General features: G+C 46.5%; 1 protein-coding gene across 1 annotated transcript; it reads left to right on the forward strand.

The window, feature by feature from the left end:
* The first annotated feature begins 1501 nt into the window (after positions 1–1501).
* On the forward strand, positions 1502–26945 carry LOC146178937 (endothelin-converting enzyme 2-like). The gene is made up of 6 exons (XM_084580074.1): positions 1502–1771; positions 1882–2193; positions 6330–7465; positions 11633–11835; positions 15931–16292; positions 26643–26945. The coding sequence occupies exons 1-6, from the start codon at positions 1502–1504 to the stop codon at positions 26943–26945; spliced, it is 2586 nt and encodes an 861-aa protein (XP_084436200.1).
* The last annotated feature ends 962 nt before the right edge of the window (positions 26946–27907 follow it).

Consider the following 27907-nt stretch of genomic DNA (forward strand, 5'->3'; position numbering starts at 1 on the left):
CACTACCTCCATGGTCGTACTGCCAGCTCACGGACAATCGCCCCACTGCTTCCCCGTCGGTATCATCCGCACATCTGCCTGAAGGGTGCATATTATATACCGATGCATCACATACTGCAGAGCGAGGAGTTACTGCCGTGTATAGTCCCTCTCATCCGCATCTCAACACTCACGTGACATATACCGCGGATACGTGCACCCCTCTGGCACTGGAACTCCAAGCAATTTACAATGCTATACATTCCCTCCCACCAGTTCCTACATTCAATGCAGTTCATCTTTACACAGACTCTCTCACTGCCCTTAAACAGCTTAAGGCCGTTCGACGCACATTCCAAATAACACAGTCCATACATTTGCTGTGTTCAAAGTACCCATGTCCTATTCGCATACACTGGATTCGCGGCCATGCTCGCGATCCCCATAACATACAAGCAGATGCTATGACGCATATAAACACATCAGACGATCCACCACCTTCCCCTCTTCCCCCAGATCCGTTCCTGTCCCACGTTTCCGATTCGCAAGTTCTGCGCCACCGAACACGCGCTCTCATTCCTCCGTGTTCGCACCCTCTCCCCCGTAGTCTTACTCGGCAGGAGGAGGTGACAGTGCGCCGGATCCGGGCAGGGGCGGCTCTGACCCCATCTGTTCCACATCGATGGCGGGAAAAAGACCTACCAGTGACTGACAGGTGCCCTCACTGTGACACTCCACCTGACGTCTGCGATGTGCGCCACTTGTTGTGGACGTGTCCATCAACAACGCACATCAGGCAACGGATAATCATGAAGGTGGGCCTGCGGTGGATTCGCGATAGTGATTATGACAAATGGACAATGGACAATCGCTATACTGCCAACCTTCTCGAATTCATAAGCACAACTGGACTACACTCCTTCTTTTAACTTTCTATCTCCTGCATCCCATTCCCCCTTTCTCAACTTATGCCTTGTGGCAAACGCTTCGAAAAAAAAAAAAAAAAAGTCCCCTTGTCGAAGCGTTGGCTCGGCTTGCGAGCTGAGGCATCCCTCAACGCTTTTTTAGGGCTCGTACATAACTGACTATGATTCATGGTCAAGATAGTCATGGTTCCAGCGTCTGACGTTATAAACGTTCAATGTAGACGGCACCACTGCATCTGCTGGTATGTCTGAACACATAAGGAGTTGCCATAGTAACAACGGTGACGCCACTGCGTGCACAGGGGAGAAATGATTTCGCAATATCATGCGTGAAGAATTTTAAGTTAAAAACTGGCCTGCGTATTACATGGCTGTTTGTGGTCCGTCTACGTGCTCTATAAATATAGCATAGAAAATAATCATAGAAGGAAATATAGCATAGAAGGAAATCAGCAGCCAGAATAAACACACCTTTTTCACACAATGTTCGTATTTGTATTTTGCATCTTTTTCTTGGCTACCAAGGAAGAGAAAGCCTGTGCACGTGACGCACTCTCACGAGACGAAGAAGAACGAGGCTTTCACAAGCACCGACCATGAACCTCGACGAGGCGGAAAAAGACGTCACGAAGGCGTCGAAGACCTCCGAGGCCTCTAAAAAGTCGAAGAGGTCCCCTAAACTCGCGAAGGAATCAGAAAAAGAAAAGGAGTCTCCCAGGAATTCTCGAAAAAGCCGAAAAAAAGGTGCGGACCTGCTGATCATCGCACCGATACAGGACCCCAAGAAGGCCCGGACGCTCGCCAACCCACTTCTAGTGAAGCGGGTCCACACGAGAAGACTAGCAAAGAAGCAGCAGATGTTCCTGGTAGGGACAACGCGCATCCGACGCTATCACATTTACAAACTCCTGACCGCCGAGACGGGGCTGCGAGTGCATTCCAACCACTCATTCTCGCACAAACTGAGTGTACCAAGCTGCCAAATTCGGATGGCAGCCAAGCACAGCTCCTTGCAGCAAGGGACGACTTAAGCACTGCACCAAGCGGCGTACCTAGGGTCCGTACCCCCGCTTCAGTTGAGCAGCCCCAGTGCACTGACAAGGGACAGGAGCACGCGACTCGCATCATACGCAATGCGACTGGAATTCAGACTGGCGTCCAAGCAGCTGGAGCTGTCCAAGCAAGCAGTCCTGGAGAAGACCCGAACGCAAGGGCTCTCAGCGTTCGGACGCAGCCTGTCATGGAGCAACCCAAACAGGGAAAGAAGACGCCTGGATTTCGAATTACGGTAAGCACTGTCCACCGACTTCGATAGATTCTCGTGAGCAACAATATGGCATGCGCTAAAGTTCTTGGAAGACGAGCCGTAATATTGACCCAAACAAAAGGCAACCTCTTTTGTACCATGGTATAATGATACTAGCTTAGGGCTTAGTGTTAAAACTTGAACATCAATGTTAGGTGTAGTCTACACAGGTCTACACTCACAAAATCGTCCTTCCTGAGCTGTTCGAATTTCATCCCCGAGGCTGGCGGGATAACGCGCACGAGTCTAGACGTACCGTCGGGATCACAAGTGATTTAGTTCGTGCGGCGGAAAGCGCAGTGCAGAGAAAATGGAGGCAATTAAAACGAAAATGCGCTGCAGTGACATCTACAGATGGCATCTGTGATCGAGACACCAAATGTGCCCGAAACAATCCACAGGCACGTTATTTGGCGCTCTCAATGCAACGCATTTGGAACTACCAGAATATCGAGCGGCGTCGCCGCTGTTGCGATCCCACGGCCGTCTTTTCATTGTGTTTTCTTTTTTTGCAAGAAGCTTCACTACGCCATGTTCGGCAAGGTAACATACGGAAATAATTTGACGATCAAGTGGGGATTCGCCAGAGGTGTGTCGTGAAGCCTTATAACGCGATTCCCCGCAGCTGCCGCCGCTCTTCTGGTCACCGCCTATCCTGCTCTAGTAACGTGACCAACCACGTCACTCACCGTCCGCTGAAAAAGGAGACAGAGCGATGTTCGCGCACAGTTTCACAATAGATGAGAGCCCCGGAGTGCCGTCTACGGCGGCTGTAAGCGATTACTCTGTCGCGTAGGCGGTAGGCTGCTTCAGATCACTCAGCAGCTGTGGCTCGCCTAGCTGCGGCATTGAACAGATGAGGAATCGCCCTCAACAATAACGGTGGTTCCGCCCGGTTACTAGGTTTAGAAGAATTAAACTTCAGGAAATTTTTCACCACATGCACAGGTACGGTACGAATGTTCCATCGTTCTCATGTCAGTTGTGATATCTCTCGAGCACGCTATAGAGATGATGCAAAGAAGAGGACGACGGAATCGCTACTGCTGCAATGCCGCTCGCCATTTTTGCCGGTCCAGTCGCACCGAGACGGGGTTGTTGAAATAATAATATTAATATTAATTGGTTCACAGGAAGGCAAAGGCGCAGTATATGTCACACTTGCTCTGCGGACACCAGAACTGCGCCGTAAGAAAATGGAGGAACGTGGGAGTGAAAGTGGAAAGAGAGAAAGGGGAGCCGCGGTGGAGGGCTACGGAGTAATTTCGACCACCTGGGGATCTTTAACGTGTGCTGACATCGCACAGCACACGGACGCCTCTTCGTTTCGCCTCCATCGAAACGCAGCCGCCGTGGTCTGGTTCGAACCCGAAAACTCCGGCACATTAGTCGGGCGTCTTACCATTGCATCACCCCGGCGGGGCACGGGTTGATGGAAGTTTTTTTTTGTTTTTTTTTAAGCTAAAGCTTAATTGGCCGCGATGCAGCGATTTTGCCGTGCTACCAATTTCCACCATGATTACACCGCTCTTTCCACTTCCACTCACACCTTCCTCCCTTCCTGGTGGCGTCTTTTCGCTAGGAGTTCTCGTTCTCGGAAGATTCAGTGTTCCGGGCCTCTCTCGCTGCCGCTTTGGGAAAGCGTCTTGTCGAACACAACCTGCATTTCATTGATTGCATTAAAGTTCACCGGAGTTCTATAACTCGTCTACAGAAAAGGAAAGGCGCAGTACCTGTCATTCGCTGAATCCCGATATCATTCTCACTGTAGACAAGGGGAATTATGAAGAGCGTTTCACGATCCGTGTCATGGCGCTGTGGTGAAGCGCTGGGCTGGAGATCCAAGGACTGGAGGTTCGATTTCCCTTTGGAAGACATGGTTTATTTATTGATTTTTTTTAGCATCGATTAAATGCTGATTAGGCATGAGACTTCTGGTTAGTCACTTCGAATTTGGCGGCTCTCGCGCATGCGCATAACGAGCGGCGCACACTCATGCGGCTCTGCTCTGACCCACGTAGTGGAACTTTAGGCTACAAAATTATATAGGGCACTTAGGACCATTAGTTTGCGATGCGGTGAAAGCCATTATAGCGCGGTGGATCGCAGCCTTCCACTGCGGCATCTCTATATTTCTCTCTTTCACTCCCACCTTCCTCTTTTTTTTTACGGCGTGATACATGCGTCTGGGGAGAATCGCGACAGATAATACTGCTTGCTATATTAACGTCTATCACGGCTAGCACGTGTACCTTTTCTACCCTGTAAATCAATTTCAAGCGCCATTGATGCCTGCTATAGTAACGCCTCCTAGACATGTGGGTCTGCTTCTGTTTGCTGTGTGGTACGGCGTTCGCGGAATCTGAAAGTGACCGGCGCAATACGGACGCCTGGATCGGACGCCTGGCGGGGTCAGCTTCCTGTATGCACGAATCGACTGGTGACGTCATGGCTTGTCTTGACGGTATATCGCGCGCCCCTTGTCGAACACAACCAGCATTTCATTGAACACGTAAAAATTCACCGGCGTTCTACAATTCGTTTACAGGAAAGGAAAATCGCAGATTCTCTCACTCGTGGAATCCCGCTATCATCCTCGCGGTACGAGGACAATTATGAAGACCGTTTCACGGTCATGTCCCAAATCAATCAGTTTTTCTTTTCCTCTTCACGGTCCGGGATGTGACGCAGGGGTAAAGCGCTCGGCTGGGGATCCAAGGGATGGAGGTTCGATTCCCGCGCGAGGCAATGTTTATAAATTTAATTTTAACTCTCGCTCTCAAAAGCGTGACAGCCTCTGCCGATATCTCCTGTTGACAACTATGAGGGCTAAAAGGCTTTCGCCTGAAAGGGCCACTATCCTCCCTCCGGTCAAAAATATTTTCTTCCCCCGTGACTGTGAGGCGTGTCCTCAGAACGCAAGGCCGAAAAAATGTTTTTGAATAGAGTAACTAATAACACAGTTACAGCAACCGCGATCACCCGATTCGATTGTGTTTTTCTTCTCCCGTTCCCTCGCAAACGTTTTTCCCTCTCCTGCCCGGTCGTAGCCTCCGCAAGCTAAATTTCCCTTCCTCCTCCGCGTTTGGTGGGAGGTGGGGCGTAGACTGCGTTCGGGAAAATGAAATGGGCTAGGGAGCGCGCGCCGCGACATTCATTGCATTCAGTCCGGCCGTGGCGAGGGAAAAGCGGGCAGCGAGCGGCGCACACTATTAGCCGTGTACGCCCATCTTTCATACGTCAGTCAGCGATACGGACAAAAGGATGTCTTCGCTACTCCGACGTCAGCCTTGCTGCTCATAGAGAACGGGGAAGCTGGTTTCCCGAAAGGGAGGATAAGAGAGCTTTGATTTGCATTTTTGCTGCTTTGCGGCGCCCGCATTGCTGTAGCATTTTGAACAGACTATCGCCGGTACCTGATCGAAGCATTAGGCTCATTTGCTTAAGTTATATCCTGGACAGTGGTCCTTTAAAAACGAAGAGGCAGCCCTGGTTTGTGCGATGTTACCTCGAGAAACCTTGAAGATCAAGTACATGTACTGCACACTTATTTTCTTATAAACCAATGCAGAATATACAAAAGATATGAAAACATGATTAGGTGTAGGGATACATAATTCCGTGGCGTCCACTAAAAAGTATAAGGCTCCTTCCTATCCCCAAAACATAATTTTTGAGCAGTGAGCATTACGAAAGCTTTTATTTTGAACAACCCTGAATGTCTAAGACAGATACTGCACTTTTCTTATATACCAATATACAATATACAAAAAAAAATATGAATCTTGATCTGGTTAGGTGTACATGTGCACAATTCGGCGGAGTCCACTCAAAAGTATAACGCTCCTTCCTTTCCTCAAAATCTAATTTAAATAAAAATTATAATAGGCTATCGCTGCAACACTCAGCTTTCGCTCTATCACAAGGTTCAAGCCATGCATAAACGCCCATAATAATTTTCGCCGGATTAATATTTTCTGATTTGGCTGCCTATGGCGACAAATAACGGTGCTTGCTCTATTAACGCTTACCACGGATAGCACGTGTACCAGACTGCCAAATACATGAGTACGGTGTTGTGGTGCCCTAATAGATCCTCATGCGAAACATTCTTGCAGAGCCCTGTCACCGAGAAGCGCGTGGTGGTAAAAGGCTGCGTCGGGGTTTCCAGCCTTTTGCTAGCCTTCATCCTGACAGCGCTTTGGGCATTTGGACCACGCCCCCAGAAACATCATTACACGACTTGCGGCACCCTGGCGTGCGACGCCTACTCGAGGCGACTGCGGGAATCCATCAACTCGTCAGTCAATCCTTGCGACAGCTTCACGCATTACGTCTGCGATGGCTGGAACAGTCGCTACGAGGCCAGCGTGAATGACGACGCTCTCTTGGCCTCACTCACTCGAATGTACCGCACTGTTAGAGACATGGATGTACCAAAGAGTGGGCAGAGCATGTTGCAAAGCGCCGCAGCGTTCTATATGAGTTGCGAGTGCATTCGCAAGGGAGAGTGCAGCGACCTGCGGAGCGTCGTACGGCTGCTGCAAGAGGCGAACGTCGTGTGGCCCGCCAAGCCACGCCATCCGGATGTCCTCAGGACCCTCCTACATGTGTCGATCAAACTTAAATGGAGTGGCATCATTAGTTTAGTTGTGTTCGCTTATGGACGAAAAAGAGGCGTGCTCCTGCGACCATCACCCGAGTTTTACATATTAGGTAGGAAGTCAGACGAGCAACTTGGTGCGACTGCTAGCAGACAACGTTATTTCAATTTCCTAAAAAGAAGTTTCATACCGGCACGCAGCCTCGGAGCAGCACATAGCCATTTGGTGACGTTTGAAGAAACACAAAATGTTGACCAAAACATGTGGAATGTGCTTTGGAATAAGAAGCTCGTACATCCCATAGTGATGATTAATTATTCCTATGTTTACGGCTTAGTCCCAAACCTCACACACGAGCGATGGAATGAAGCCCTACTAGACTACGGAGTGTTGAAACCCGAGGATGAAGATGTCGCATTCTTCACTGATACAGCTTATTTCGTGGACATGTTCATGAGGCTGTGGAAGAAGCACGGTGAGGAAGAAATGCACCTCCTGCTCTCCTGGTACACTGTTCAGGTTGCAGCGTGGTTTGCTGATCAGGAGCTGCTTCTCAACTTCTACGGCACTGAAGAGAAAATGAGGCACGGCCATAGAGTATTCTGCTTCAGCAAAACTTTTCTCGTCACCGGAGACGCCCTGCTTCACAGGTACGCCCTATAGTGTACACCGTGTACACTGCGCACGTTTAGTTCTGGTCCCACACTGCAGCGTTAGCTCACGCCTGTGATCTCTAGTAGGCAGCCTGATGCTGCATTTCCACTTTTCGAGATTGCGCCGTGGAGCCATCAGAAATTACGTGTCTCGCAGCGAAGTCTGCTGCGCATTTCAATGCAAAATACATCTTTTATAATTTTCTTCTCAGGGTTACGAGATATCGCGTAATATCAAAGTAAAAAACCTCCTAGTTTCAAAAATTGTGAACATTGTTTATTGAGCTTGGTGGCGTTTGAGAATCCAAGAGCAGTAAAGGGGTACTGACATAATAGACTACTTTCTGCTGCAGGGTTTGGATCGTGAGTATGAAGGACCACTGCAGGAATAACGATGAGACTAAGATCGCCCTGAAACAGACTTCTCTTTAGGCAAAAAGAAGTGAGCGATACTGGAAATGTGGACAACCACCCCTAGCATGATTGCTTTGTTTTCTTGGTAATTTCTTGTCTCAGAGAGCTCATATCTTATTCAATCTAGGGTGGGTGAAGCAATTTACTACATATTTTGCGTACCAGACACGCTTTTTGCACTGCCGTCTTTTCGGCTGTCATCCTGCATGTATGATGATGAGCTGAGAAAACGTATTGCCGAGAACGATGCATGCTGTGGCGGAGGTCTTTTTCTCACGTACAGAATGAAAGAGATGGGCTTCCAGAAAGAACTCAAAGCAAGATCAGTTTTAAGTTTATTATATCTAAAAGCCTATTCAGCCCAAGTATGTTACAACGAGAAAGAACCCACCGATCACAATGCAGCATCATACGCAAAGTTCGCAGGTAGCCATATGTACACATCGCAGTCACCACACCTTCAGAGTGAAATGGAGGTTGCAGCTTTGGCCGCCTGGAGAAGCTCTGTATCTGTCATTTCTTGAAGTTACTCCCGTCGATAGTGCAACTTAAGTTGGACAGTGGAGACGTACATATCAGTAAAGGAAGAGACCTTCAATGCTTCTTGTCATAAAACATATCGATAACGCTATGGGAGAGCTTCGGATACAGTTCGCGACTGCTGCCCCAGGGGACGGCAATGTCCGAGAATTTGAGCGCTCTTGCGCCCAAGTAGGAAGCCATTCAGATGTTCACTTGACTGCGGTATTCGAGTTTTATTGTACTTTTATGCATTGGGACAATGCAATATTTGTCCGTGAGACCATCTCGATCACTTCTTTTCGTGTCAGCATGCCATTCCACTTAAATAGGCGCAATCCAGAAGCGTTTCGCTGGTTCCCTAATAAAACAGAGCTGGCAAGCAGAACGAAGCGGTCGTTAGCGGGGCAAGAAACAGGTGGCTTCACGCCTGCTTTGAAACATGTGCGCTTTTGAGAAAAACATTTAATATTTTCAAACCCAAATAGCCGACTCCGAGCCTCTGCCGCGACGACTAGACAAATGGAACCCTGGATTTCGCGAGTGTGGTTTCCGCTATTGCAGGAAGCAAATCAGAAGGTTTTGTGAATTAAAATATCCAGACAGTGCAGTTCAACGGCAGTCAAACTAAGTCGACATATTGGGTAAGCCGCAGGACGCACGTGAAACTGGCGAAAACGCTGGTATCAGCTCCAAACCGAGCCAGTACATCTGATTGGGATCAATTTCGGATATTGCCTATCCGGAATATGCTGCTACCGAATTGCACTATCCGGATCTAAAATTATCTCGGTCCGTATAAACCTTATGTTTAAACTTTGTACAGAACGGATCCCAACAGGTGTGGTTTATACCGGAAAATACAGGAGCGACAAAATCCGGTTTAGCGACATACGTGATTTTTTTAGGGATGCAATTATTCTTCCGGAAGATGATACAGTTAACGCCATAAGAGTACTATTCGGGCGAGCCAGTATAGTAAAATATGTTTCATTTTCATTCTATGGGCCATTTCTGTGAGGGACCACAAGACATAACTGCCGTAGATTTCTGTACAATCCTCAAATGAAACAAGGTTTAGATAGGTATCAGAGATCTCTAACCACACAAAATGAGTACAAAGAAGGGTACGTGATTTGAGATGGCAAATGAAAATGCGAGCGGTGGAAAAGGTACGCTAAGTAATCATATTTTTCTAATATTTCTTGGCCACATATGTAAATCGTTGGAGCCATTAATAACAGAAGAGAAACGAAATGAAATAACATTTTATCTGTTTTTCTTTTTATTTTACTCAGGGCTCAGCAGTGTCTGTTCATGGTTCTATGAACGAGATAGCATTTCCAACGCAACTTCTCGTGATGACATGCCCTACTGCTTTATAGAAAAAAAAAAGAACCTGAGTGTGATCGTAATATGTTTGAATGAATGTTTAGGTTAGCTAGTTTAAAAACTGATGAAGAGGATTGTGTTCCTTGGTTTATTGTTTAGCGTTCAGCATATACCGACTTTTAAATGGCAAAAAAGGTGCATGTCATGATAAGAAATTTTAGATAAAATGCTTTCCAACCTTTAGATTTAAGCTATTGACCGATACACAAAAAGGCAGCTGCAGCTGTACCAAGATGCACGACAACCTACCATCATTAGAGTTTTTTACTCTTACCTAGAGGGAAAGCTCTGCTGCCATCTTTGGGAGTTTACATGGAGTTTCCGGACGGCCAGTTCAGCCGCCATGGGCGCTCAAAGCATCATGGGCCGGAGAGCTACCGAGTGCAAAACTACAACTTTTGGCCAAAACTAATGCAAAGATAAACGTTGTTCTACCATAAATAGTGTCCTAAGATTGAATATTGTGACTATAAATTGCAAAAAGAGGGAGAAACAGCATGTCAGTGTGATATTTATCCAATATAAACGATGGCTCTTTCTCCTATTGACTTAGTTTTGAGCAGCACATTACCAATATTTCGCACTTAATAGGCACGCTTTAAAAGGAACAAAACGTTTTGGAAATATTTATGGTTGTGCAATTACTTAAGGGAGATCTTAGTGCCATTTTGGGAAACAGAAACCTTTTATTGGAGACGTCTGCTTTTCCGCCTTCGCTACTATGGCTTTTTCGGTCTATATACGAACCTCGAGATAATGATGATGACGATGATGAAAAAAAAACTTTATAGTAACGCCACTCTATGCATCCGAGAAAAACCGACTGTCCAGCAACAATTAGCACACCGGCCCATGATCCTTAGCGCGCCCATGGTGGCTGAAGTGCAGCGCCCTCAGCTTTCCTTCTAGTTAGGGTAAGAAACTCTATGCCTACCGTAGCCTGAGAAGGATTCGCGCACTACGGTATGTATTAGCTCTCGACGCAGACAGTGTACATGCAAAATAAAGACACCTGTATTCCAATTTATGTTTTCTAACAAATAAAGCCTTCGCTTAAGTGAGAGTAACTTCTGCGTTGCTGGAACAGTGAAATCAATCAAAGCAGGCCAATCTAAACGTGTATTGGTGTTTCCTGCAACAGAGAGCATTGTTCCTACACAAATAAGCCCGCAGAGTGTCCAGGCATGTTTACCAGCAACTATGGCTCCCTCCTAATGAACTCCAGAGCTCACTGGTTTGAAACCACACTTATCAACTCTCTTAGCAGGCCGAGGAGGAATAATACGAGAGACAAACAGGAAAAGAATAAGTGGGAGCAACACTGCCGGTATCGCGTCACTTGAATTTTGGTGTTCCTTGGCGCACGCAGCAAAAACGACTTGCGATATAATGGCAGCTCGGTCATGAGGTAGTTATTTTTGCACCAATTTATTCGTCACACGTAATGAGCGATATCCAAGCTTCCAACTTGAACCACACTAATTAGAGTATATTTCGCTTACCGCACGAAAAAATTGTAGTTTGTACAGTCGCGACACCACTGCGTTCTGTGCATTACGTTTAAGATTTGCTTGTGTCATCTAAATCCTTCATCCCGGCGATGTTCTTGGCAGCATGCCCTTTCTTAATTCACTCACATCATTATTTTCAGTTGCTATCTGTACTTGTATCTTGTTTAGCCGCCATGAATGAACCCCTATCCCGCCGAAAGCCTTGTCTACATCTGCATAGCACCACGATATCACAATTCAATGAAACAAAATCTTCGGTCTGCTTTCAGTGCGTTTATATTTTTTATTACATCATTAGATTTGGCTAATACATGGTTTACGATTTCAGGTTCAGCGATGCCACTCTACCTAATAAATTTCGACCAGAAGCCCGTGCGCTGATCCTAGATGTTCGTCACGCCCTCCATCGGCACCTTCAAAGCTGGACGCACTATAATGAGAACCTGACCGTGGTGGACGATTGGAACTCCACAGCGCTCACACTGCATTATTTCCAGGAGCCAGGAGGAGAGAACTACGGCGTCGTATCAGGCATGTAAAGCCAAAATTATTCCAAAAAATGAGCCGAGACAGCGATCGGTTATCGAGTGTTAGCTGTAGAACTCTACTTGGTTTTTTTTTTCGTTCTTATACAAACTACATGATCTAGCAATGCTGTAACTAACTTTGTTTATATCCCGATCACATGCGGTATTCTATATTCGATATACCCAGTATACTCATTCGTTATATCTGAAATAAACGCTGTTAGCCAACTTTGATAGCAATGTGAACAGCGGAAAACGACGAGTCTTTTGACACAATATTTGAGGCCCTTTGCTTTGCATTTGTTACCTTTAATTTCATTTATATAACTAATAAATGTTAACCCCACCAACACCACCATGTTCCGACTCAGCTATCATTTTTTTGGTCCGTGACCCGCAGAATCATTTGAAACTACCTCACACTTTCTTTGAAACTCGTTGCACACTAATTTTGTAGAAATCGTGGTACTAAGCTTTCCAACATCGATGCCCACAAGACGGCTATTATAACGAAACGATAATATAGGTCTACAGCACCCCTGCCCAACCCCTAGTTCCTGGAGGGCTTGGCTTGCCTCGGTTCATTACTCGCAGCCAACTAAGCGGCGGAAGCAAAACGCTTCGGATAAAGTGTTCTCTGCCTTTCTCATAGTGGTTTCCGCTCAGAAATACTTATTTTCCTTTCGGCCTCCTCAACCGGTAATAACGAAACGATAATATAGGTCTACAGCACCCCTGCCCAACCCCTAGTTCATGGAGGGCTTGGCTTGCCTCGGATCATTACTCGCAGCCAACTAAGCGGCGGAAGCAAAACGCTTCGGATAAAGTGTTCTCTGCCTTTCTCATAGTGGTTTCCGCTCAGAAATACTTATTTTCCATTCGGCCTCCTCAACCGGTAATAACGAAACGATAATATTGGTCTACAGCACCCCTGCCCAACTCCTAGTTCATGGAGGGCTTGGCTTGCCTCGGATCATTACTCGCAGCCAACTAAGCGGCGGAAGCAAAACGCTTCGGATAAAGTGTTCTCTGCCTTTCTCATAGTGGTTTCCGCTCAGAAATACTTATTTTCCTATCGGCCTCCTCAACCGGTAATCGGGTGTGCAGCTTCGTAGAGTATACGAAGCCGGAGCAAAATCCGGTGAATTCTTATCGGCGTGCATGCTCCCCCCCGATGGCAAAGAGGGATTCTCAGCGGTGGAACTGCGGTGGTCAATTCTCAGTCACGCTTCAGAGAAGGGTGCGACGAGGAAAACTTGGGATTTTTTCGCAGTCCTTACAGTGCATTTGTTCCACGATTTTGCGCCATTTTCAGTAGGTTTGCCATTTCTTATGTACAGGATGGTTAGATTGTGGCGGTTCAGTGATAACAGCATCTATTACCGAAGTCCATGGAGTACTCCGCATAGAAGAATGAGTCGGACCGAATGAAAATAATACAGAGAAAATCCGTAGACGCGCGGGCCTCTGAGATGAACTGGCCGAGCAGACTCCTGCGAAACGACAGAACAGTATTGCGCTGAAGTGGAAGTTTCCTATACCCGCCAATTGGCTAGGGTGAAGCCTGCAGCGGCCATCTTGAGAAGGGAAGAAGCGGTCTATCAAGCGCTTGGGAGCGCTGTTAGCCGGCGTTGCCAGTGTGTTTCAAGTGTTTAAAGGGTTTTCATGTTCTGATGCAATGTTGGGAGCTATCATGTCAGCCATCCTGGACGTCTCCGAATCAATATGTACCACATTCTTAAAGATATCGATGATCTCAGAGCACGGCCCATTTAGCTCTCGTCAGTGCTCAAGTCGAAGCCCAACCTTAATGCCAAACATTTGAGTAAAGCCATAGCAAAGCTAGTATTACAGTTGCATAGCTTATAATAAGTATAATAGTGCCGAAGATTGCAAGTCTTAATTAAACATAGTGAATTAAATAACTATTGTTAAACTTTGGACTTTATGCGACTTCATCGAGTCGTATGTAGCTTATTTCGAGTATATATGCAGTAGAAATAATTCTCGGCTCTGAATAGATATTGCTAATAGGTAAATGTGAATAGAATTAAAATGCATGTAATAAAAACAAGTCGTATATCATTGGATAGCTTGTGCTAAGAACAAATGCACTGGGAAACTTCGCGTCATAATCATTTACCGCTAACGAATTATTTGAAATTGAAAGTTGAAATGTGCACTATACTTTGAAGTCATATATCGTAGCTTAGCTTATATCACGTACGGCTGTGCTAAGACGAAGGTCCTAACTTGTCATGTTTAGTAATTAGGATTAACATTAAGCTTTACGCTTCAATCTTATCATATATTCTTGTAATGGTACCAATGAAAAGACGCAAACCATACCTAGTGCTCGTCAACAGAGTCAACAGAGTTTGACGGCCAATGTCTACTTAGCAATAGCAAACCAGTCTGCAGCTACCTCAATCGGAATCGGCTCATGACCTGGGGATTAGCAGATGAATGCCTTTGCCTGGACCCACAGCCATTGGCGTTCAAGCTCTATATAAAGCTTAAAATATACATAGTCCCGGCCCGAAGTAGAAAATATTATGCACAGCAATAAGCGTTTCTTCATGTTCTTTATTGCACTATTTTGAGACGTAGAAGCGAGCAATCATGTGATACAAAAACAAAATAAAAATAAAACAAAAATGTAATTCAAAGCATGAGAAATAACAACCTGCAACAAACCTGGGTAGCTATTCTAACTAGTATTTTGAAAAAGCAAAAGGAGAAATAGCTACCGATGCTTCATGGCCAACAAGCGGTCTTTGAAAACCATGTTCGCGGCGATCGTTTTTAAGGACCTGAAATGGCGCGCAGTGACAAGTCTATGAGTTAATCATAATATTTTGCTTTCCAAAGCACCGATAAAAAACACGTTTCCAACCAGCCTCTTTCTCAACTGGAGAACAAAAAAAAAAAAAGCAGAAATGAGAAACCTCCCTGGCGAAGAGTGCCGCCTTTGCGTGCGTCTGTACAAGACTGTTCGCCCCTCCTCCTCATTCTCCTTTTCCTGCTCCGTGTCGCGGGCGGGCTGCAGAGACTGCACAGACGGCCGTGCTCTGGGCGGCCGCGGCTGCGAGTAGGTTTTGTAGTTCGTACGACGCCCAGTACTAACAGGGAAGGGAATTTCACGCCTCGGTACACACATGGTGCTGAGTGAGAAGCTACCTGCAGGACGCGCATTCCGCCGCGCCATAGTGCAACTACAGATTCCGTTTTTGACTGTACAGTAATAAGCGCTCTCCAAAAGAAACTAGCGGGCACTCGAGGAAAGTTGACTCTTTTTTCACCCTTTCCGTATGCCGGCTTCATTGGTGTCTCGCGTGAAGACGGCCAGCACACAGCTTGGCTGGAGGAAGTATTCTCACTCACTACGTACTTAGGTATTTAAATACCCAGGGAATGCGAAATGGTATCTTTTTCTGCTTCTTTTTTTTTCACTCCGGAAGTCAACACATGACATTCATGCCGCGGATTATGAGTGTTTATGAAAAAAATTCCAGCCATCACGTCATGCCAGCACCACAAGAGTGTCCATAACAATTCCGCCCCTTCCGTTTATCAATAAAACGGCTGCCTGTGTGTCATCCTGTGTGTCAATTTATTTACGAGCGTACATACAGCACATTTTCCTTATTGTGCACTTACGCGCCCTCTTAGGTATATGGCATTCCAGTTGCTCACCAGGTGATCTCCCGAGTTTTTCACTTACAAAGTACAGCCTCGTCCACTTCTAGCTAGAACACGGTCACTGCTTTCAAAGCGTCATTGCATCCGACTCGGCCAAGCAATATAGCTTAGTGGCAGGCCATGTGAAGCAACACGCCCGGGTCCTTCTGTGCTCGCATCGCTTTGCATCGATATATGCCTACGTCGGGCGCAATGTTGCTTTGAAAGCAGTGACCGTGTTATAGCTAGAAGTTGATGACCCTGTACATCATAAGAGACTGCCAGGCTTAGTTTGGTTACTCCAAATTCAAGACGCTAGATATCCCATGCTTGCCTGTTCCACGTATTGCCAAGCAGATGCGATAGATCACGAGCAGCGGATATGGTGCTTGACGCTCTTTTCGTTCCCGAAATGCAGAAGCCAAGCATGTCCGACAGAAAGGCATAATGGACATGGGAGATTCGCTGGTGGCCAACTGGCTACTCGCAACTCGATTCCTGAAACCGTCCTCCGAGCGTGTATCCAGGGTGATTCACGAGCTGGGCCTGTACATGCTCCACACCGAAACAGAAGAAATAGACATTTCCCTCTTGCCGTACGCCTTCAGCTTCCCGTATTTCGATCACGGAGCCTTGCGCACTCTCAACTATGCCGGGATCGGCAGTCGCGTGGCGGAAGCACTAAGCCAGATGTTTTACTCGGCATACTTCTTGCCCAAGACATCGAGAAAAGCCTTCATCGACCAAGCTAAATGTATGGAGAACGCAACGTCCAATAAGGTGAGATCAAAGCCGAATATTATGCTTAGATAGAAGACTACAAACATACTTCGTTTTGCTGTTAGTGAATCTGCGGGAGGGATTCCACCTCTGTAATTTGAAGGACACGTCAGCCGCCTACGAGTTTCACATACTGAGCAAAAATTATTGTCTTAAAACCTTTCACCACGTCATAGGCTTCCGGGTATGAGGTATTTGAAATTCTGGTGTTGATAATCGGTCATATACGCAGTTTTCTTTTTGTGCGACTGGATGCTGGAAGGAATGTTTGAGTAATACGCTTCAATATTCTGTATATGAGGATCAATAAATAGAAACGTTACTTTCGTTGTGGGTACTAAGTCGAAAAAAATATTTACATACGCATGCAGTGACTAATATTCACATTTCACAAAGAAACAGCTAACTAACGAGTTACAGTACGCACCAAATGTAACGCAGCCACAATTGTGACTTGGAGATCGCCTTTGTGTCCGAGGAATAGCAGAATAACACATCAAAGTGAGACCTAGAATGAGACCGCTACGTATAATAAAGTTGTGTAGCTATTTATACCTATGAAAAAGTTTGGTTTGTTTGCACATTTTGCAGATGTCGTTGCCTCCCCGTCTTAACATTGCGGCGATTGTTTCCTTTGTTATTGAGTGAAGACTTCCTTGTTGCAAATGTCGCCGGAAAGGCTGTGAGATAACGCAATTACAAATATAGACACTCGGTTGCTCTGGACCGTCGCCGTGGTGAGCGTGCGCTTCAGAGCCCTCGCAGTTAAAGTGAAACTTCTCCCAGTCATTTATCCACGCGGCCTATCATGACACCTGCACCTTAATGGCAATTCTCGGTATTACATGATGAATCTTCATTGTTCAAGCAGAACCTACAGAATATTCTTCCACAGCGAGCTGGATTGTTGTCACCGAAATGCACGTTAGCTATCGACGCCGACCAAAGCATGCGACAGCGCCTCTTCACCGGCAATGGCGCCATACGCCAATATTCCATCGCACCTCGAGCTGATCATTGCCATTAGCATTCGACATCGCCCCGCAGCGGTTAGCGCGCTCGACTTCTGCACCCAAGAATGCGGAATTGAATTCCGGTCGCGGAGGCCGCTTTTCCATGGAGTCGAGAAACTAAGCGCCAGTTTGCCGTACGTAGTCAGGGCATGTTTCGACCAGAAGTGCGGCCATATAGGTAAACAAAAAATTATATGTTGACAAATAGTTCGGGAACAACCCTTCGTCTGGAAACCAACTGGGTCTCTTCTTGAGGAACGACCTAGAAAAGGCTAAGCATCAGCAGAGCTCTGCCTTCGCTTTCCCCTTGCTGCCCCGTGGAGGAGCCCTTCACGTATGCGGATAGTAGAATTCCGGGACCCTGTTCACGGTCGCGTTTGTGAGGATTATGCGTCTTGGTGAGGTGATACGTCCAACATATTCACTTCTTCGAATGCGATTTGGCAGTCGGCGCGCTCAAAATGCTCGGTGAGGATGCTACATTGGATGTCTTTTGACCGCAAGCCATATTTGTGCTGTCCGATTCTCCGATTGAGGTTCTTTGTTTACCCAATGTATCATGCTAGGCGCTCGGAGAAGGAAGGTTCACAGATAGCGCACAGTTGGCTATCTTTTGACGGTGGTGTTGATGTTCAGTAGTCCGAACGTTAATAGCACAGAACTAACGGCTTTACGTCTGGCGTGCTTCTTCGCATTTCAGGGGAACAATTGACTATATGCTGGGTGCGCAGTTTCGCCTTATCCGGTGACTAGTTTCAAGTAGCTACTCCTATGCTTTGACATGTGTATGCGCCGTAACGGTCGTCCTCAGTTAATACCTACTGGAGCTTGCAAATTGTTCGACTATTGACATAACTGAAATTATCATTTCTATATATTCCGCTAAATTGGGGTCCGACCTGCTCAGAGGCATGAACAAATATGCGAATAAATACGAGATTATGTGCCTTTGCTGCCGCATACTCTTTCTCTACCTAACATAGCCCAACACTATAGCCAAACGGGCGAGTTGGTGGAACATATTGGACAGAAAAACAGCGGAAAAGACGAACACCACAGCAAGGAAACACAAGACGAGCTCGGACTCACAACTGAAAGTTCATTCAAAGAGGGAACACAATATATGAAAAAAAGAAAACAAGAACAAACACGTGTTGCTACGTAGGATGCAGGCACGCAATCTCACTTTCATGAAGAAAAATGGATGGCTTACTAACTCAGCCGATTATAACACAAATAGTGAATTCGTATTTGTGTTCGGCACGAACTTCGTTACTAGCGTGATTACGGTATATTTATTTTGTATTATATCATTTATTTATTTACTCATCGAAGCATTGGGAAGGTCGGCGATCAGGAGCGACCGCGTCAACATTTATTCCCGAGTAGCTGGAGGAGCGGCGGCGGAAGCGGGTAGTAGAATGCGCTGAAGTGCTGAAGTGCTGCAGGACTGTTGCGCGCAGCTTGTTGTACGGCCGGTAGAATGGCAGAGGAGCTGCAGAGACCTTCGGGAGGGGAGGATACCGCTGAGGGACTGCGTGTTTAAAAGGCTGGATGGTATTGCTGTTCGAAAGCATCACAGCCTCAAAGTTGGTGAACCACCCGCCGGTGACTGCAGGCCGGAACGCCTGAAGCGGCGGGGGCCGCCTCAATATTATTACCGAGTAGCTGGAGGAGCAGAGTCGGCCGAGGCAAACATTGAGAGCCTCTCCTTCTCTCGTACCGGCGCTGCCAGCTCTTGGCGCACGGCCAGCGCTGGCACGCGCGTCGCTATAGCATCAACCCCGTGTGCATAAGGCCACACGAGTGATGCAGAAAAGGGAGCTGCGAACCTCTGATAGATGGATTTATTAACAGGAAAGGCAGAGAAGTTAGCCGGAATGATTAAAATCTGGCACCTTGCTTTACAAGCGCCAGAGTGGAGCAAAAAAACGGCAAACAGCCCGCACTGCCTGGACACTCTTCCCCTTCCTGCCAAGCGCCCAGCAGCAGTTCTTCCAGCAGACGCTTCTTGTCCAAACGGTTCTACTTTTAAATCCTGACAGGCTGCCATTGGACACTTACTCTGGAAACGTGTACACTTAGAACCTTGCCATATTGTGTGTAACCAGCTCAAATACTCGATAATATAGAAGGTACTAAATGAGATCCCATAGAGCTTAGGTTAGGACATCAAATGAAACTATACAGCGGAAAAGGATACTCACATGCTAAGATGTCTGTCATGATTCTGCAGACAAGCGACAACTTGGGATGAATATTTCTGAACATAAAATACCATAGAAATTCTTGACTTTGGACTTAGCAGTTATCATGCTTCTGCTGAACAAGAGGTAGTGGTGATGGTAGTGGTTATTTATTGTATATACAAAAGGAGAGAAAAGATGTTTGCCAGCCCCGGTATCTGCTATCTGATATCTGAAGCACCTGAACTGGGGCGGCGGAAATAAAGGGATAGCGAGGAAAAGGTAGAGGAAATCAAAGAGGTGAGCGACAGGGAGAAAGAAAAGGGTAGGTAGAAATAAAAGAAATATGTACACTATGGTACAGTATACAGTAGTTTGCTTGAGGCCCACCCGCAAATGTCTTAGGCCACTGAGCTCTCGGCACATCGGGCGGGCCTCCGCAATAGCTGTGCAAACAAGAGGTCCAAAATGCGGGTTTTAGGTCCAAAATGCGGGTTTTTCAGGTCCCCGCACATACATCAATCTTAGTGACGAGTCATTACGAAGGTTCGAAGGTGACCTTCAATCAGCAGTAACTAATGTAAGAGGGATGTATATTGTGCAGATGAGCGATGTCAATAGTAGAACCAGGCAGGCACCCTGGAAGTGGGGCCTGGGCTTACATTCAAAAAGAAGAATCGGCAGATTTTGCAGAACGAAATTGTTTGTGGGCCATGGATGCGTTCACTTTTAAGCGAGGTTAACGTAAACACGGAAATTCTCTATGTTATCAGGAAGGACGCTTTGTACTGTGCGCGTACCTTAGTATCGCGCGGGTTGTGGCAGTTATGGGTTTGAGCGGTACTGACCAAACGGCTGTAAAAGTTCTTATTAGTCTAGCTTTCAAGAAAGAATGAAGGAAACCACTTAGGCCCAAGTACATAGAGGAGTTAGCAGTAATATTATTACGCGCGGAGCGGCTTACTGGGGAAATGTAGGAAGCAGAGTGACACGCACTCATACTGACCTGGGCTCTGAGCCGCTTTCGACCAGCTTTCATTCGTCAAGCCTTCATCTGTATAAAAGCCATTGCACCCGCTACATTTGTTGCTAAGCGCTCGGTAAAAAGTCCTGGATTCGCCAGTACCCCATCGCAGCCGCCAGATAGCAGGTTTGCTACCTTTATCGCCTCAAGGGTTCCTTCCAATGGCTACCACCCAAGAGACGCAGGGCTCAGGAAACCCGAGCTGAAGACGAGACGACCTTGTATCATCAACGGGAGCCGCGGAAGTTTTATGGTGAGCCCGAAAATGACGTTGAAGAATGTCTCTGACATTACGAAAGGTACAGCCTTTATCAAAAGTTTACATCCCAGAGGGTTTGCTTTCAAGCCGTATAATATGACTTCTGTAATAATCGTGGAAGTCCTAGCAATTGGAGAGGGTAGGACGAGAAATTTTCTTGCCTTCAGCAAGTATGGAAACCTTGCAATGCATTACGAGCCACATAGTATCGCTCAGAAGTAGACCCCCTGGGCTGTAAACTTTTGATAAAGGCTGTACATCAAGTACAACCGCTGGAACTCTACGCCCGCCTGTACGACGTTGGTTTCTTCCTTGCTGGTACGGCTCTGACTTGGTTTGAAAACCACGAGGAAATCCTAACGACCTGGAGCAGGTCAGTTGAAAAGTTCATTAAGTCCTTTGAAGATACCCTTGCGAAGAAGGAACGTGCTGGGCATCAACTTTCCCAGAGCGCCCAACTGCTCGGTGAGGCATGCACAAGATACATCGAGGAAGTATTGAAACTTCGTCGCATCGTGAACAGACAGCTGTTAGAAGCTGACAAGGAAGGGCACCTTCTCAAGGGGATTTCTGAGGACGTGTATAATTTGCGTATTTCACGAGGTACCCTTGCTACGGTTCAAGGTGTCATCAAGCAGTGCCATGCATTTGAGGCGTTCAAAGCACGACGGTAAGCACCTAAATTCCGCCGCCTTTCCAATGTGACAACAGTTGCCAGTATTCACATCCCGGATGCGGAAGAAATCGCTTATATAATCAGGAGGATTGTACGCGAAGAGTTGGATACTCAGCGGCAACGTACAAATTTTGATCTACCTTACTACCAGACGTCGAGGTCCTTTCCATCATGGAAGCAGCGTACGCCATCGCCTGCACCAAATAACAACGAACCATTTTACAATTACGGTATTGAGCGGACCCAAGAGTCGACGTCCATCCTTATTTCCAGCAGCTTCTATCCCATCCGGATGAAGTGCGTCGTAAAGCGCCTCGTCACGCGTTTGTCACCTCGTCTCGATCTCCAAGGGATCCTGCTGTCAGCTACTAGAGCTGCCAGCCACCGACATATTACGGCTATGGGGGCAGCGGACACAGCTCCCACCTTTTCCCACGTCGTCAAATTTCTCGACCCCCAGTATAACAAGTACCACGCTTCAGGAATGACGCACAGTGACCGCAATCACCCGTTACCTTCTACCAGCCTTCTTCACCAAATACGGTGAACGCAATACGTCCCATGTGTGCGATAGCACTATCACTCCCTCGCCGCAGAGACAAGGCTGTTCACCATTCCCACGTCGTCGCTTCGTTTCTCCTCCCCTGAGAATCTAGGTGGTGCGGCCGATGAAGGTAAGGTCGCCCGACGGTCAATTTCCCGAATGCCTCTGCCTGTCGTCATGCTAAAAACCAAAGCGTCAGTGTGTGTGAACAGTGTTGAAACGGATGCTTTGGTTGACACTGGATGCCGCTGTATCAGTTACGAGCCTTTCATTTAAGAACCGCCTACGACAGAAAGTTATGTTGGTGTGGGACAAAAAGAGTATGTTTTGTGAAGTTTGGGTGAAGCTTCAGTTCCGACTGGCATCTGCTCGGTTTCAGTTGAGTTTGGAGACAAGTGCTACAGAACAGAATTAGTTGCATTGAGGCCTACCGCGCATGACGTGAACTTGGGTGTTAACTTATTGTGCGAGCGTGGTGCAAACCAAGACTCCAGTGCCGGTGTAATTTTTTGAAGCCTAACATTACACCCGCATTAGTGGAGAACATATCCAAGTGTCATGCAGGAATTCTCTCCCTAAAGGAAGATGTATTGCTGTCAGCGATGACAGCAACATTCGTGCCCGTAAAATTATCGGAACATTTAGTGGGAAAACACTCAAATTAACCGAGCCAGATGTCCCGAACGGAGCAAAAAAATATTTTGGTGCCACGCGCCAGGTCGTGAACACAGTGGATGGGCGCGCACACATCTGGACTGTGAACGTGTCAGTAGATCCTATTCGTCTTCGTTATGCATTACCATTCGCGAGATTTGAGGACGATGTGATCCAAACCGTTCAAACTATTTCTGCTTGCAGGGAATCCGCGAAAGAAAAGTCGCAATATTATACTGAGCTCGAGCGCATTGTCAACAAATCGCTGCCGTCCAGGGATCGTCGTACGTTTCAAGATATTTTGACAATTTATGCCGAAATGTTCGACTTTGCCCCTAATATATAGGGTAGCCATTTCTTAGCCTCTCGACTGCTGTACAAAACTAACAGAGAGAAAAACGCACCCCTATTCGCCAAAACCCTCACAGAGTATCTCGATGAAGCGCAAGATAATCCAAGAACAGGTCCACAAAATGCTCCACAAAGTGATCGTCCGAGAATGTTCCAGTCCATGGGCCGCACCTCTGATCCTGGTGCGAAAGAGAAAGCTCTTGATGACTCTGATTAGACTACCGTCGTTTAAATGTGGTAGCAAACAAAAGATGTAAAACCGTTACCTCGTATTGATGACGCGTTCTATTGCTTGACATCCGCGACATATTTTTTCTCCATTGATTTGCAATATGGCTACTGGCAAATTTCTCCGCGTCCATCCTACCATGAGAATACTTCTTTCTTAACAACAGATGATTTGTACGAATTTGGCGTGGTGCCGTTCGGATTATGCAACGCTCCCGCGAGGTTCTAGCGATTAACGGACACTATTCTCCGATGGTTAAAATGGGAAATATGCATGTGTTACTTCCAAGAGCACATAGAGAGGCTCCATATTGTTCCTGAGTGCATCGTCACATCAGGACTCATATTCAACTCAAAGAACTGCCATTTCGGAGACAGACAAATATTACTTCTTGGCTTCCTCATTAACAAGGATGGTATCAGCCGGGTATCAGGAGGAGGATGGTATCAGGTAGCTGCTGTAAGAGACTCCGAAACTCCACGCGCTCTGAAAAGCCTTCGGAGCTTCCTCGGACTCTTATTTTCGTATCTTCATCGCCCAAACATGACATCATCTTGAATTATATGTAGAACAAAATTAGGCTTTCAGGAACGACAAAGAGGACGGCAGGCTATCGGCGTCCGCGTGTTGGAGACCAATTTTGCAAAAAATATTGAAGTTGAAATGCTGAACGCGTCATTCCCAACGTGGCTGTCGACTGCAAAATATGCTCCGATTTAAAAGCCATCAAAATAAATGATGGCGAATGACGACTAAAACAGGACCATGAATTAAAAGCCGAATTGTTTTACACAAAAAAGGCAACGAGAAAGTCTGTATTAGTCAGAGTGTAAATAAGCTGGTAGTTGCTCCCAGACCCACTTGCGTAAGCGACAAGATTATCATCATGATGCTGCATTAACATATCTCTCATCTCGATTCCGCTGGCATCAATGTGCAGTTCAGTCAGTGCTACTGGGACGAAATAACGCGGTTTTTGTCCCGATGGTAGCAGATACTTGAGCAGGCGAAACGCCGAATCGCATTCAAGAGTTCACTTGAAAGTAAAGTCACCTGACTTATGGACATAGCGCCGAATGCAAAAGCAACGGACCAAAAGCCCCTAAGCTTTTTCAGTGCGGTTTTCTAACATAGTTGGCAGCTTCAGTCTTCCACAGATAGTCCCTGACGCCGCTCCTCTCAGCTATCGCCCAATTCCCTGATTGTCATAACAAGGTTTACTTCATAGCCTACAAGATGCACACGACACGGTAACACGGAGCGTTCGTTTGAATGATAACGGCCCAAATAGTGGCGTCAACCTTGACCATTAGATTGGATCAGTAAAGCTGCAGTACAGTCTAGTCTGCGCACTTCCGCACAGCGCAGAGCATTGAAGGCATTGCAAGCCACGCTGGAGGCAACACCGTAAACAGATAGTGCTGCAACGATTACGTCGCCGTCGACGGAAAACAGTGCGGTATAAAGCATAGACAGTAAACTTACAGAATTCTTCCAGTGCGTGAAGTCCAGGGTTGCCGCACACTGCTGTAAAATTTAAATGGCCATGATAATGTGCACAGCGCGAGGAGGCACTGTAAATTAGTTCTCAGCACATGGCCAGCGTTCACTGCATTTACGAAACTTTCCATCGACGCTAACGATTATCTCCGTATGCCACGGAATTCCACAGAACAATTCCAGCTGAACATCACATGGCGACCTAGACGATCCTTAAAGCTAACCTCATCACCGACACTGTGTCACCAGTTTCCGGCTATGAAACAAATAACATCTATTACCTCTGGGCGGTTCTTTGATATAGCGATGGGCAGGTCAATTGCAAATGCTGAAATTACGATCGCACCTCCATCGACTGCACACAGCAGTTTTAACGGTAGCGGTGTGCGATATCGCTGAGATGAGCGCTCAGAACGTCGAGTTGGAGGAGTGAGGCTGCGATGAGATGCTGGGTAGTCAGCCTGGGATGGTGCGCAGTAGAAGCGCCATGGAAGTAGAAATTCAGGCCAGGTCATGAACTCCAAATTGAAAGTCGGTCGATGTTTCGGCCATTGCCGTCGGTAGTGAGAATTTCAGCCACAGCGGCGGAAAAATCTTGTGATGACTCCGATCATACCCAATAGTAGCAAGCAAAATGGCGAGTCACGATTGCGCTCTGGGTACTTGTCCTCGTAAGATCGTAAGAGGGGTCGAAGTGCTCATCGTAAACCGGCCGTGGATAGAGCTATGAGGGAACTGTTTCTTGCGTAAGTATGATCAATTCAAGCAGTGCCGTTGAGATCGTTGCTAGATTCACAGGCAGGAGTGCTAAGCCGAACACCTTCAAAAAAGCGCTGCGCTGGAGCTGCTTGCAGAGAAGAGCTAGCATATACGGGGCTTTATTGCGGTGCATAAAACCTTCATCTCTGGAGGTTACATCGAGTGTAAAATGAGGAAGGACATCGGAAAGACTGGTGTACTCACGCTAGTGAAAGTGATGACATTTGGTAGTCCGTCTATTTTCTGCGTGATACGGCGCAATTTAAAAGCTTCAAATGTGCGGCCGGTAGTGCTTTACAATTTAGTCTGTATATGTGTCTACGGTGTGTTTGCTGATTAAGAGAATAATAAACATCATCTGCGATGTCATAGCCAAGCTACCACCTCTGCATCCCTTCTATTTGCTTGGATGCACCACTTTACAGAGATTTAGTAACTTCTTAGTTTATACTGTGCGCATTTCATCATACACAATTGTGCTCGCTGTAGTCAGGTCTGCTCAGGGTACTTCATTTTTGCAGCTCCGGCCCCCAAAGTATTCTGAGATCATTTCCATAAAGCAGTGGCAGTTGGTTAAAAACAGTTCATGGTTCTCAAACTACTTCAGTACCATCCCAAAATAACCCGCATCTGCCAGCTTAATGGTGACATCTCAGCGCTTCCACTTGTTTAGCCGCTGGTAATTGGTCAGCCATTTACGTTTTCCCCCCCTTCCCAGAACAGGTCCACGGATCGCGGTGGCGATGCCAAATGGCCGCTGCTACTTCTGGCTGCTGTGCGCCGCCTTCTTGCGTCATTAGCACGGGCAACAGTGGCAGGCCGGCGTGTGTTTGTAAGCAGCGAAGCCGAGAGAATTGCTTAATGATACTCTAACGGGAGTTATATCAGTCGGGTGCGTCGGTACGCAGACGCTAAGCTTCTTCTACGTCTCCGCTCCTCTGTTGTTTTGTCGGCAAACACGAAGTTAATATTGTAGATTTTAACTTTCATCTGAAGCCAATATCGCATCTTAATATGCATTGTTTTTCCATAAATATGAGGAGTTCTCTTTATGCGTGCAATTTAGGTCGTTAATTTCTGACCTTCCAGTTCGCTAAAATGAAACGTCGTAGAAAACGTCGTCTAAGCTGCAGACTTGAATTGTGTTGTTTGCAGGTGATCGACGAGACCTCCTTTGTTAAGTACCTGGAGCCCCTCTCTCTGAAGACTGCGCTGTACGCGTACCGGATGCGCGACTCTGCGGCAGACGTGCGGGTTCGGGGCCTCGAGTTCCTGACTCCAGAGCAACTCTTTTTCGTCGCAGCTTGCTACGTGCGCTGCAAGAGGACTACAAGGCCTCCAGGAGTAGACGACGGGCAGTGCGATATGGCACTGATGCATGTTGCTGAGTTCGCAGAGGCATTCAAATGTGCGCCAGACTCGCGAATGAACCCTTCACACCGATGTGAATTTTTGTAACCCCAGCCTCCGACTTAATATTTCGCCTGTTGTGCTGCAGTACACCCTGTTTGAAGAAGCTTGTAAACAACCACATATGTTGTCAAGACGACAAAGCCTGTTGCAAGTCTCAACCTACTTATATTGCTGATGTATGGAAGCAGCTCGAAAACCTTTAATCCTAAATAATAAGTCTTTAGATTTCTCCTTCTCATGACGGGGAATAGATCATATAACGTATTTTTTAAAATGACTTTCCATCATCACATGGTTTTATTATCTGGTTGTTTGCCTAACAGCGTGCAATGCAATAAAAAGCTTCTAAATGCACTTGATGTACTCTCTCCTGTCAACAACGGCTATGTTTAACCAGAAATCCATTCTATTCCCAACTGCCCTCCTCAGTTCTTGGTCCTCACTGCTACGCTTACTTTCGGCTTGCATTCGTGCCTTTGCAGTTCGGGTCTATCGCGTATCTTGCTGATTAGTTACACGTCTTGCCCAAGCACACCACATTTCATATTTCAACTGTAATATCATCACTACCAACTCTTTCCTGACTTACGTGCTATCTTCTTGTCACATAATGGTTTGACAGTAATGATGCGCGTTTAAAGGTATTATTTTTATATTTCTTTAAAATCAAGAACGTTTGCTTTCAATCAAAAATAGCTCAAATAAATCCTGCTTTCAAAATAAGTGATAGAAATAATCCTGCTACCCTCCAATATCGCTGGCACAGGTGGTTTTCACCGACCATGCAAAAGTCTCCAAAAATTATCACTAAAATTTGATTACCAAAATAGTTTCAATTGACCTCCACCAGCTTTAAGGATGGTTTCCTTTTAACATTGATTTATTTTCAGAAGAGGCAGTTATCGCTGCAAACCGAAAATATTTGAGCATAAGCGTTTGGACGTTTCATTTCCACGGCGTTTTATTGGTAGAAATATTGCATTGTTCTCGCGATTTATTCCTTTAAG

The sequence above is a fragment of the Amblyomma maculatum genome, chromosome 9, assembly GCF_055883805.1.
Source record: "Amblyomma maculatum isolate TAMU_Amacu chromosome 9, ASM5588380v1, whole genome shotgun sequence".
Taxonomy (NCBI): domain Eukaryota; kingdom Metazoa; phylum Arthropoda; class Arachnida; order Ixodida; family Ixodidae; genus Amblyomma; species Amblyomma maculatum.